Genomic DNA, 13831 nt, shown 5'->3' with positions numbered 1-13831 from the left:
CTTTGTCCACTGGTTCTCCCTCTTTTTCTTTAAGTTTAGCTCCAGCTTCAATAGGGGTATCAACTGGTTTACACCCCAACATTCCCACTTCTGATAATAGATCTAGGACATACTTTCTTTGGGATAGGAATATACCTTTATTTGATCGAGCCACCTCAATCCCTAAGAAATACTGTAACTTCCCTAGATCTTTAATTTCAAACTCTTTGCCAAGAAAGTCTTTTAACTTTTGAATTTCTTCACCATCATTCCCTGTGATGACAATATCGTCTACATAAACAATGAGAAGTGTGATGTTAGTACCTGACTTCTTGACAAATAGTGTATGATCAGCATTGCTTTGCTTGTACCCAATAGAAGTCATTGCCTTCTAAAGGCGTCCAAACCAGCATCTAGGAGACTGTTTTAACCCATATATTGACCTCTTCAACCGACAGACTTTCCCCTGCAGATTGTCATCGGAAAAACCATGTGGGATTTCCATATAGACCTCTTCTGCTAACTCCCCATGTAAGAAGGCATTCTTTACGTCTAGTTGGTGCAAGTTCCAGTGTTTGTTCACAGCTACAGACAACAGAACTCTGACAGTATTTAGTTTCGCAACAGGGGCAAAGGTCTCCTGATAATCAATCCCATAGGTCTGGGTAAACCCCTTTGCAACTAGTCTAGCTTTCAACTTGTTGATTGATCCATCCATATTTTGTTTAACCACAAATACCCATTTGCAGCCCACTGGTTTTTTTCCTGGAGGAAGTGTAATCAGCTCCCAAGTGTCATTTTTCTTCATTGCCTGCATTTCCTCTACCATAGCTTCCTTCCATTTCTTATCAAGATAGGCTTCCCCGCCAACTTTTAGGAACAGATACGATGATGAGAGAGATATAAAAGCATGGTAGGAGTCGGACAAAGAGTTATAAGAAACATATTTAGCTATGGGATGTTGAGTACAAGATCCGACCCCTTTTCTAACAAGCAATAGGAAGATTGGAAGAAGATACCTCAGTAGAATCTGATTCTGGAGCAGGAGACTGAAGTGGTAACGTATCACCTTTCTCCACTTGCTTTAGCCGGTTGTATTTCTTCCTCTGATAAGTCTTCACCTCCTTATTCTGGTCAATTTGGTTTTGAAAGACCCCAACAGTGTGTCTCACAGGAGTGGTCTCCCCCTGGCTAGGTTCTTCACATGGTTCAGAAAACGAAGGGGGTGGATTAGAGTCCTCAATTATACTGGCCGAAGTCTCCCCCTGGTCAGGAAACTCTTCTGGGACTCTAAAGTTGTGTTGGTCTATGATAGGAAGATCTAGAGTCGGAAAGAACACCTCTCCTCTAGGACTCTCCCCCTGGAGAGGTGTATAGTAAGGGCAAAACTCATGAAAAATTACATCCATGGATACAATGGTTTTCCTAGAGGGAGGATGATAACATTTGTACCCTTTTTGAGTAGCGAGAATCACCCCAAAAATATGCAACGTAAGCCGCCGGGAGCCGCCTTACTCCTGGTGGGCTGATTATTCGGCATAGCACACGCATCCAAAAACCTTTGGGGGAATAACAAAAGAAGAGGCTCCCCGAAGAATCTCATTAGGACATTTAAAACCAAGTATCCTACTGGGCATCCTATTCGAAAGGTAAGAAGCGATGAGTATAGCATCACTCCAAGATCGGTCGGTACATTCATAGCAATCATAATGGAACGGGCTATCTCTAAGAGATGCCGATTCTTCCTTTCGGCCACCCCATTTTGGGCAGCCGTATCAACGCAACTGGTCTGATGTATTATGCCAGAGTCAGAGAGATATCTTTGAAATTCACCATCAATATACTCGGTGCCATTGTCACTGCGAAGGATCTTTACAGTGGCATTGAACTGAGTTTTAATCATATTATGAAAATCACGAAAACATCGGAAAACCTCATTTTTTTGTTTTAAAAGATAAATCCATGTAGAACGAGAGTGGCAATCAATAAAAGTAACAAAGTACCTATGGCCAGTAATAGATACACGTCGGCAGGGACCCCACACATCAGTATGAATTAGCATAAAAGGAATAGGTCTTCATATGAAGAGAAGGTAAATAAGTAGAACGAGTCTGCTTTGCAAAAATGCGGAGCTTCACAAAAAAAATTATCCTCATTATAAGAAGAAACCAAATCAGGAAATATTTTCTTAAGAGTTCCTAGAGGGGGGTGACCTAGCCTACGGTGCCACTGATGAAGGTCTAATTTTACCGAATGGACTGGATTAGAAGATGTAGTCAAAGCAGACGCAGATTCTCCAATCGGCTCAAGCAAATAAAGTCCATTGTCTAGTTTACCACGTCCAATCTCCTTCCCTGTGACCAGATCCTGAAGGACACAATAAGATGGGAAAAAGTCACTTTACAATTCAAGTCATGTGTAAGACTACTGATAGAGAGCAAGTTACTAGAGAAAGAGGGAACATGTAAAACTTTAGACAAAGAAAGTGATGGAGAATGCTGAATGGTTCCTTTTCCAGCAATAGAAGAATATGAGCCATCAGCGATTCGAACTTTATCCTTTCCAGAAGTTGGAGAATATTGTAAGAAAGAAGAGGATAAACCTGTCATATGATCTGTGGCTCCTGTATCAATGATCCAAGGAGTAGAAACGGAAGAAGCTTGAAAGCTTGTAAAAGTTTTACCTGATATAGCAAGGTAAGAGTTGGTATGGGTAGTAGAGGAAGCAGTGGTCGAGGTTGTACCGTCAATAGTTGTCATGTTGACAAAATTATCTGCAGTTCTTCAGTCTTCAACCTTTTGAAGTAACTGAAATGTCGCAGAATGCAATAGCCAAACAACCCAAACAGATCTACCTCTTTTATGACAAATATGTCCTTGAAAAAACGGAATTTGCAAATAAATCTCAGAACTTATACAAATTTACATATAAGTCCCTGTAAAGCAAATTTACCAAAATAACTCAAAACTTGAATTCAAAACTTAAATTCAAAAACTTGAATTCCCCTGTAAAGCAAATTTACCAAAATAACCCTCAAAACTTGAATTCAAAACTTAAATTCAAAAATTGAATTCAAAAACTTGAATTCAAAAATCAAATTCAAACCATAACAAATCCGTTATGGTCTTTCACAGGCTTAAGGAGAACAGCCCCAGTCGAAGAACCGTAATAGCAGAACCCCAATCGAAGGTTTCAGATGACTAACCAAGCTTCAGAATCGCAGGCTTCAGATGAAGAATCAGACAGAAAAAATTGCAGGAGCTGAAGCCGAAGTTGTTGCAGAAGCAGCAGAAGTTGCTGATTTCTTCTTCTCTTCTTCTCTTCTTCTTTTTTCTTTTTTTTTTTTTCTGTTTCAGTTGGCGACCAAGATGGTACTGAAAAACTGCCTAGAACTGAAGATTGGCGATGGGTTTGAAAAAATCAAAAGAAGAAGAAGGTAGGTCGCTTCCCAAATCGAATTTAGGCTCTGATACCATGTTGAAATACAATGTTTGGCAGAATGGCTTATTGATCCATCATCTCAAGCCCTCTATTTATAATTAAGTGGAAAGTAGACTATTACAAGGAATAGAAGTTTACATGAATGCAAACTCTAATTTAACTCCTATACAAACTCTTATTAGACTCCTAATAGAATCCAACACAATTAATTGACAAGGGAAAGATCCTTACCTGGATTCGCTTTCCCTTTTATAAAGTATTCGCAGCGGAAGTAAATCTGGATCCACATTCTCATTCCACCACCAAAGCTCTATCGGGGTGATTCTACAATCACTAGGAAAGGGAAGTATTTCCACAACCCAAATGCCGTGTGGAAAGAAGATGGAAGAGTGGTCTAAAGCAAAGGAAGGAAACCTCCAATGGGTTTCCCCTTCCTGTGTTTCTTGGAGAAAGGGAGAGAGAGATGGGAGCCGCCGTTTTCTAGAAAAACTCTCGTACGAATGAATCACTTACTCAATTATGCGGTGGTTACCAAAATATATAATACCAAAATATATAACCCTATTTTGTAACCGCTCTAATAGTGAGTTTCCAATATTGCCCTTAGGCATCTAATTTATTAATTATATTAATAAATTCCAACAAAAGGTACCCAGATGAAATTCCTATTCCTTAAGGCTGCATTTGTTTGCTGGAATAAAGGTGGGGTAGGAAAATTCTTGAAAATTTTTTTTCTTACTTTTCCTTTAAATCCTAAAAGTGTAGTTTGTTTAGTTGCTTGGGGTGGGAAAGTTAGAGACAAGTTTCCTTAATTTATGAAAACTTGTTTGGTGAGGTGGCAAACCAATTTTCCCACTCCAAGCATTTTCAAAACCCCACAAAATGTGTGGGACTTTGTGGAAATGTGGAAAAGTAAAAAGTGAGACCCACAATTAACACTTTTCCACAAAATTCCTTCATTTCCTTTCCTTCTCCCTCACCCCACAACACATGGGGCCCATATGTTTTTTTTTCCCACCCCACCTTTGCAAACAAACGTAGTCTAAAGGACCGTTTGTTTGCTGGAATAAAGGTGGGGGGAAAATTTGGAAAGCAAATTTTTCCATAAAATCCCAAAGTGTGGCTAGTGTGCTTCACTGGGGTGAAAAAGTTGGCAGACAAGTTTTCTTAAATTATGGAATATTATCTACTAAGGTGGCATGCTAACTTTCTAACCCCATGCCTTTTCAAAATCCACAATATAGGTGATTTGTGAAAAAAGTGTGAAAAACAGCAAAGTGGGACCCATATTTAACATTTTCCCACAAAATGTCTTTCTTTCCTTTCCTTCTCCCCCACCCCATTACAAATGGAGCCCACATTTTTATTTTTTTGTTTGGTAATTGTATTACTAATTGCAATACAATTGAAAATTGAAGATCCTTAGCTAATCTGGAGTACTTGATGTTGTAATCGAATGAACCACCAACGAAAGGGGTTGAATCACACCTTGAGTGCTAACTTTAAGATAATTGATGCACCATATTACCAAGGGTTCTTCGCACCACCACCTCCATGATAAGTCAACCTCCAACTAGAAGATGAGGTAGTTTTTCTAGTCTCTTCAAGAGGCCAAAAGGTACAACACAACACTAAGACAAACTCAAAAAAAAAAAAAAAATTTTTGGACGAATAAATAATTATATTAAAGGAAACAACAGAAACAAGGAACAAGGCCTTCAAGAAGGAGACCGAAACGAAGAACTAAGACCCCAGGAGACAACAATAAGCATGTTCCTTGGGGTATCATCAACCGAGGGATGGGAAATAACTAACAATCTAGATGAAACATCAAAATAGATGGCATTTCAAATCCTATCTATAGAGCGAGATTTGGAAGTCTATCTCCGAAGGTTGCCCTCCCACCAAAGGTGATGAATGGATGCACAGTAAACTAGCTTACCGATCCGATCACAGATAAAAGTACCTGAAAAGATTCTCAGAATCCAAGACCAATCACGGGTAAATCCGAAAGAACACCTTGAACGGGGCCAAATGGAAGCTAAGGCTATTCTCCAGATAGATCTAGAGAAAGGGCAAGAAAAGAATAGGTGCTCTAGGTCCTCCAAACCATTCCAACAGATGATGCAGTTGGGGTTTGTAGGGATGTGGCAGCTCATAAGGAAGGATTGGGTAGGGAGGGCATGGTTAACGGCCCTCCAAAGGGTAAGGGAATTACGAGGAATGAAGCCTTTGAACCAAACCAATGGGGGCTAGGGGGTTTTGGGTTGTGGGCTCTAAGGATATTCCAGATTGAGGATGTGGAGAAGGTTTTAGTGGGGGAGGGAAGCCAAATGGGAATGTCACTAGTGGAGAAAGAGAGAGAGGGGAGAGTTTCCTAAACCTGTGTGAGAATGGGGAGAGGGGCGGGATTCCAAGATCCATTTGTGATGAAAGCGGACAAGGGGGTGAATTTGGGGATGCGGGAGTTGTAGACAGCACGGGGGCCAAAGTGGTTAAAGAGAATGCCCATCAGATGCCATGGGTCAAGTCAAAAGGAAGTGGAAGAGCCAGAGGAGAAAAACTTTGTAAAATAATAAACGCCCAATAATGCAAGTGTGATGAGTCTATCAATTGCACCCATATCCAAGGAAGGAGTTGAGTTTATATAGGCTCAAACCACACCTTACACCCTTTGAGATTCTCAAGGTAATGAATTAGGTCATTGAATTGTAATGCTTTATCTCTGTCACAAAGGGAAGAATCAATTCCCTACTAATGGAGAGTCAATGGTCTTGTCCCTTCTACACTAACGGAAAATAAATCACCTTGACCCAAACTCCCCACTAAATGGAGAATCAATTCTTATATTCACCTCTTTTGCATGAATTGGATTTAATTCATCCAATAGCCTTAACCCCAACGATGGTAATGGCCATGAATGGTCATGAAGGTGTAATAAGAATTTATGAAGGCCTTCCCTGTGACCTACCTTGGTCTTCCCCTCATCCCTGGTAGGCTCACCCGCCACCACTACTCCCCCATGCTCGACCATATAAGGAAAAAGCTCCAACTCTGGAAAGGCAAACTTTTGTCCTTTGCGGGTCGAGTCATACTTATTCAATCTATCCTCCAATCTTTTAACTGTACTGGAGTGGCATTTTCTCCATCCCCAAATCCGTTATTCAGTCCATAGAATCCCTTTTCTGTGCCTTCCTTTGGAAAGGCCATGAATCCTCTCGATTCCTCCATCCCATCCCTTGGGACTCTGTTTGTCGTCCCAAAGCCGAGGGAGGTCTTGGGATCCGCCGAATCCTTGATGTCAATATTGCTTGTCTTTTGAAGCTCATTTGGAAGATTGTTTCTAAACATGACTCGATTTGGGTTTCGTGGGTCTACTCTTTTCTTCTCAAGCAAGACTCCTTTTGGACGGTTTCTTGTCCCCCTAAACCGTCCTGGGTTTGGAGGAAAACCCTTCTCCTCCGTCCTCGAGCTCTCTCTGCTATCTCCACCCAAATCTCTCTTGGATCTTCAATTCTCTATTGGCTTGACCCCTGGCATCCGTTGGGCATTCTCTACTCCCTTTTTGGCCCCCGCGTTGTCTACGAGACTCGCATCCCCAAGACTACCACCCTTGATGTCTTCATCTCCAATGGTTCGTGGTCCCCGCTCCCCCACCCTAGTCTCTCTCAGGTTTGGAGTGCCCTTCTCCCTATTCTCAACCAGCCGCATGACCTCACTATTTGGGCCCCTTCTCCCACCAAATCCTTCACCACAGCCTCCGCTTGGAACCTTCTTCGATCCCATCACCCCCATGTTCCTTGGTCCCGGTTGGTTTGGTTTAAAGGTCACATTCCCCACCATACTCTCACAATTTGGAGGGCCCTCAATCTTGCCCTCCCTACCCAATCATTCCTCATTAGCCGCCATATACTCGCCAACCCTAACTATTCCCTTTGTTGGAAGGCCTCTGAGGACATTGAGCACCTTTTTTTCTCTTGCCCCCTTTCCCGATCTCTTTGGGACAGAGCCCTTGCCTCCATTTGGCCTCGTTCGGGACGATCTCATGGTTTTGCTAAGTATTGGTCTTGGATCTTGAGAAACTTTGCTGGACACTCTATTTGTGATTGCCTTGGCAAGCTAGTCTTCGGTGCCACCATCCACCATCTTTGGTGAGAGCGTAACCTTTGAAGATGGAACTCCAAATCTCGATCTCTTGATATGATTTGGAGTGCCATCTACTTTGATGTTTTCTCTAGATTGCTATCTATTCCCCATCCCCCTATTGCAGACTCCCCAAGAAATAGGTTAATTGTTAGTTTCTGGGGTCTCCACTCATCTTTTATTTCCCCTACTTAAGCTCTTTGAGCTATCTTTGTTGTGTCTCTGTATTGCTTGTTGGTTTAATATTATTATTTATTCATCCAAAAAAAAAATTTATGAAGGTGCAATAAGAATTTAAGGTCAATAGCTTGAATTTGAGTAAATTCCACCCTACAAGTATGTACACTTCATCACCATAATCATGGCCTTTAAGATTCCCACATCCATTACAATTGATATTCATTACTACCTCACACCCTATGATCAATGTCATGAAGAGCCTCATAATCCAGGTTATGAAGGGCCTTCTTTACTCAAGGGTGCGTCATTATCATCCTTAACTCATGGGTCCCACACACTAACAAAACAATAAAATAAAAGAAATGCAAAAACTAATTTTGAAACTTAATATAAAATAGATTTTAATAAAAATCTAACATTTTTTCCACCCCTTTTTTCCCACCCCACCTTTGCAAACAAACAGTGCCTAAAGTAAAATATGCATTTATGAATATCGAATTTGAGAATCTAATTTACAGAATTGATGTTAGTCGTTCGCACTAAAGGGCACTGGAAGATCAAAAACAGAGCTCCTAATCATGTTGATAACACAAGCATTCACATTCTTTGTTAAACAGCACTGAAGTTTGAAAAGTTTCATCCATATGTACCCCATTGAGCAGAGACATAAGACTGAAGAACAAGAGAACCATTGATATCTGAATGAAAAGAGACCAGCAGAAGTCGAAGAAATATAATTACCATTCTTAAGAATATTAATCCAAGCATAGTTTTCCATTCTTCTAGAGCAGGGCCCTTGGTAAGCTCTTAATGCAGGAAGCTTTCGTCCCAGATAACCACCTCATTCTGTGATTACCCTCTGTACATTTTGATTCAGAAGCATTAACCTTCAAGGTAAGAACAAAAAAACTCCCAGAAATGTTAGAAAAAACCCAGTAAAATAAAGCAGTCTACATTACAAAATGAATGAATATGTGAGCATTTAAGAGTGTCACATACAGCTGAAGAGAAGGCCATACCTTCCCAGGTGGGGAAAGCGCATCTAAGTCTATTAATTAACATTTTCTTTTCTTGTTAACATACATTGAAAATTAATGCTACTCGATCGCAACTGGTTCCTAATTTTTCTCAGTTCCAAACAAGAAGAAAAAATGATTTAATCATTTGATTTAATTAGAAAAGCAAAAACTAAGAAATCTTTTTTTCCAAAAAAAAACTATGAATTGACATTCTTCACAAATCACAAACACCAGTAAGTACCAATAAGTACACAAAAATAGGAAAATAATCTAGTTACATATCGAAATCCAAACGTGTAGGAATACCATAAGAGCCAAAACCCATTTCCCTTGTGACGCGTGATTAGGGGATCAAACTGAAAACGTAAACTCAGACGAGTTGGCAAACGATCGACGACGAGTCCGACTCAGTTTCTCCAAGTCTAACTCACCCTCCCAGTCCACTTCCTCGTCGTCTTCGTCTTCGTCTCCTGCTCTACTTCTGAGTTTCTCTAGTATCCTTTTAGCCTTCTCTTTAGCTCGTTCGCTTCCTCTCACTTCCACATCTCTCAACACCTCCACTGCTCTAGCCTCCTTCGCCAACCCTTTAAATCTCAAACTCCCTTGACTCAACGAATACAACGCTGCAACGCAGTTCTCCCTAGTTGATTCTGAGTTCAACTCGTTCTTCCTCAACATACCCACGAAGCACTCCACTGCATTCGCATCGAGCAATGCAATGCGCCCTTCCCCACAAGCCGCTAAGTTGCAGAGTATTAGCAAACACCTGCTTGCTAAGTCCCCTTCCTTCGCCATGGCTAGCAGTGTCGGCACAGAACCAAGCTTCACAATCTTTGAACGATTGCTCTGAACCAGCGAGAGATGGTACAGAGCAAGTGCCGAGTCATGCCGAGCCCGCTCGCTCTCCGACCGTAGCATACGTAGCAGCGGCGGCAACGCACCTAATACGCCTATCGCCATCTTGTTCTCGTCTTCTAAGGCAAGGCTGAAAAGGGCACCTGCCGCGTGTTCTTGCCCTTCAGAGAACCCACCTTTCAACACATCGATCAGAGGTGGAACGATTCCAGCTCTTACGATCTTCACCTTGTTGATTTTCTCCAACGATAGATTCACTAACGCTGCCACCAAATTTATCTGGATTGAGGAGTAGCGTGTGTTCATGAGAGATTTTAGAACAGAAAGCAGCCGGCGAGTACAGAGCGAAACCCTCATATCTTCGTTGGTTCGGGTGAGCTTTCTCAGTGAGATCACAGCTTCCTCCTGCTCGAACACCTGTAAACTCTTGAGCTTGACAAGGATCTCCTCCTCTTCGGGCGACATTGGGTTCAGAGTCTCATCTACAACATTGTCGAGCGATGACGAGGAAGATGAGTAACAAGAGGGCCGAGTTGAAAATGGCAGAGGCGTGCCGGGAATCGTCGTACTCACTGATTCCTCGGAGCTGGTATAGAAGTGGGTCGGTCTCCGATTTAAATCCGTCGTTGCGTATGATAATTTCATCGGAGGCTTCTCGGTTACTCCTTTGAGCAGCTCTTCATTTTCTTTCTCTTCTTCTTGCTCTGTTTTGTCTTGGGTGGGACATTTCTCTTCCTGGGGAGGAATTAACGCAAGAACAAGCTTCTCCACAGAGCTGAGCTCTGGAGGTGACGGCTGTTCAACGCCATTGGCACTACACCAGTTGAGAATGGTCAATTTAATGGCAACATTTGGGATTACAGTAGAGAAATCGGGTTTTGAGCCACAGGGGAGTACCGGAGAAAAATCCAAGCTTTTACAAACCTGAACGCAGATGCGCTCAAGAGTATGACCAGAAGCAACAATAACTGGATCCGCCATTAATGACCCAGAAATCGGACAGACAAATTCGTTAGGGGGTTGTTTCCTTTCCAGTTTCGAAGCAGTGGGCGAAGAACGGTGGAAGGAGATCTTCCACCTGTGCTTGCCACTACCCATCTCAGGAACTATAACTAAAGTCTTGTATACTCTTGGAGATTCTCAGAATGGATGAGTTTCTGGTGTTGTTCTTCATGGAATCCATAAAATGTAACTCCCACCTTAACCAGGACGCGTTATTCTGGAACGGGTTCTTAGTTCCCGTGATTACAAATTTGCAGAGACTGCAATAGCAGAAGAAGAAGCACAGGTTTGCAATTCTGGTTCGTGAGACTTTTTCTTAGTTCCAGTATTACCCTTCATATGCTACAATAATAACGAAGATGACCTCAGAAAGCTGCTTATTATTCAAGCACCATCATGCAGGGGTAAGTGGCGTTCTGTCTTTTGTGGAGCCCACACAGACACAGCTCAGGTATAGGCCTTGGGACTTGGGAGTAGGTACCTGTGTCTGGATTTAGGTCAGATTCGTAAGAGCATTTATCTAGTGCCGGTATTACCCTTCGTATTCAACAATAATAACGAAGATGACCTTGGAAAACTGTGTATTACGGATCGCGCACGGCGCACCATCATGCAGGTATACTGGGCCTAGTGGCATTCTGTTTTTTGTGGGGCCCAGACAGTTCAGGTATGGGCCTGGGCCTTGGACCCAGGGAGTAGGTATTTCGTGCCTGTGTCCGGATTTAGGTTTAAATTCTAATAATATAATAAAATGTTTTTCTGAGATTCATCTAGTCACTAGTTAGGAGATATCAAAAATCTAAATATTTCAAATCTATGGAGTCATGATTCATAAATTAATTGTTTAGTTAACGTGAATATGTGGAATGAAAACTTTAGAGAGCTCTTCGTTTTCGTTTGAACGTTGAAGTTCAGAGAGTTCTATCGAGTTTAGTTCTTTTATAGTCGGGATGAAATCTCTGGCTTTCACCACATACCTATAAATCTACATGTTGATACGGAATCTCGCTCGTCCTTCCCTGTCATGAACCTGCAAGATACGAGCTATACCTTGGGGGGTCGAAGTACGTCTCCGACGAACAAGTCAGTACCAATAATATGATCTCAACTACTCAATGGAGAACTTAAGTAATTGATCACACAAAGTATGAATACCTACCTCGTAGTGTTTACCTGAGGTGTTTATATAGAGTATGGTAATGGAGTTATATTCGGAATATGACTCTAATGAGAGTTACCATAGGAGAGTAACTCTTTGGGAGAGTTCTTTTACCTAACTGGAACTCCTCTATGGTTGTTAGTCGGTAGGACTCTAACCTTATGAGGTTTCTCATCCTGTTAGGTGAATGCCGTTGGTCGGTCCTACCATGAGCCGATTGGTCGAACTTTATTAAGTATTGAACCTGGTCGGATCGTGCAACTGCCGGTTCAGACTAGGGGATATAGAATGACCATTTTAGTCATTAACACTACAAATTCATATTTTTAGTGTAAAAAGATAAATCTCTAAATTTCATGAATCTAAGGATTTTCACCAACTAAACGGGTATAAATCTTGAATTCATGAATCCATAGATTTGAAATGAATCCAAATCTCTGGATTCATGTAACCAAAAAGACCCTTATATGCCTAATTGGGAAGGTGGTGGTTGAAATGTAGTGTAAATTGTTTGGCTGAACAATTTAAAAAATTTTACCATTAAATTGAATAGGATTCAATCTGGATCCTACAGTTTAGATTTAATGGTAGGATTTATTTACACAGACTGTTCAGCTATATTTATGCCTAATTAATATAGGCAGAGCCGCCCCTAGTCTCAATGGAATTTGAGCTCTAAACTCCTAGGTCTTTTGCCAACAACCACCTCTCTCTTCTTAAAAAAAAAAACACAACCACCTCTCAAAATTGATGTATTTGTAATTTGGTTCACGTTCCTTTGAGGCTAAGTGTTGAACCATTGATGTTATTTTATCCATTCTTGTTTTCTTTCTGGAAAGTTATTCGGTTTCTAACCAATCATAGTTGCCCATCCACATGGTCTTCCCTTTTTCTGATGTATATGATCTGTTTCCCATGCTGGAGGATATGGAAATGATTACTTAGTCATCTTAGGATTCTCTATGATGTCGATAGCAACTTGTGAGTTGTGATTCTTATTTTTTCTATGAGAAAAATAAATTATTAATTATTAATTAGATGTACAAAGGTCAGCCATATACACATTTTTTTTCATAGTTTACCTAAAAAATTTTGTTTTTCAAATGGTAGGTGCTTTAAAAAGGGGAAAACCTAGTATTTCCTATTCAAAATCTCTATAAAAAAATAGGTTAGTAAACTGCTTTCTTAAAATACATAGCAAAGAGAATATTTATGTGGGGTATCGTTTTCCTTACCAAAAAAACATATGACCATCCAATAAATTTAGGTGATTTAGAGAGTAGATTGAAGCAACCAAAGAAAGAAAAAAAGTGATCATTTAACAGTTGATATTGACTTTGTATTCTCCTTATATCCAAAACAATCTGGTTAAATGAACATAGGATTAATGTTATTTCTATAGGAATGTTTGAGGAAGATTAAATGCTATTTGAATAGGAATCAGTCTTCATTTCACACAAAGACGATCAAATTATTGACATGCATGATTAGTCTCAATCCAGCAATACATAATGACCATCCAATAAATTTAGAGTGATTTAGAGAGATAGATGTGCTAACCAACCATTGCCGACCATGAATAAAAAAAAGTGATCATTTAACAGTTGGTATTGACTTTGTATTCTCCTTATATTCCAAAACAATCTGGTTTAATGAATCATAGGATTAAATGTTATTTCTAATTTGGGTTTTTAAAAAAATGTGATCTTTTTAAATAAAATTTCTTTTTGAGTGTTAAGTTAAAAGTTAGATTGGCCTCTTCTTTATTTTCATTTTTTGGCCAAAATTTTGGAGGATAACTCACTCATAAATACTAACAAGATGAAACTCTCCTCCTATACATGTGAAGGAGGAAGAGTGTTAAAGGAGTTTTCCACCCTCACAAGTGAGATCCCAACTCTGGTTTGATTCTAGATGCAGTTCTCTATCCACGCTTCGGGTCATGGTTTCTATATATGAAATTTTCTTTATGCATCCAAATTTTTTTGCTGTTCCGGAGGTGTAGAAGTCATTTGATAAGACAAATTTTTAAAATTATTATTTTTATTATTAT

General features: G+C 40.4%; 1 protein-coding gene across 1 annotated transcript; it reads right to left on the bottom strand.

Moving 5' to 3' along the window:
- Positions 1–8213: 8213 nt before the first annotated feature.
- On the bottom strand, positions 8214–10944 carry LOC149006907 (U-box domain-containing protein 40-like). The gene has a single exon (XM_089167387.1). It carries the CDS (start codon positions 10713–10715, stop codon positions 9114–9116), a length of 1602 nt encoding a protein of 533 aa, XP_089023513.1. The 5' UTR covers positions 10716–10944; the 3' UTR covers positions 8214–9113.
- Between the last annotated feature and the right edge of the window lie 2887 nt (positions 10945–13831).

Source organism: Hakea prostrata, chromosome 8 (assembly GCF_041222555.1).
Source record: "Hakea prostrata isolate BN-2017 chromosome 8, UWA_Hpros_2, whole genome shotgun sequence".
NCBI classification, from domain to species: Eukaryota; Viridiplantae; Streptophyta; class Magnoliopsida; order Proteales; family Proteaceae; genus Hakea; species Hakea prostrata.
The sequence above is the reverse complement of the archived record's forward strand: the minus strand, read 5'-3'. Positions and strand labels throughout refer to the sequence as shown.

Coding starts and splice junctions, on each gene's coding strand:
- LOC149006907 (XM_089167387.1), bottom strand. CDS start 10,715: ATGGGTAGTGGCAAGCACAGGTGGAAGATCTCCTTCCACCGTTCTTCG.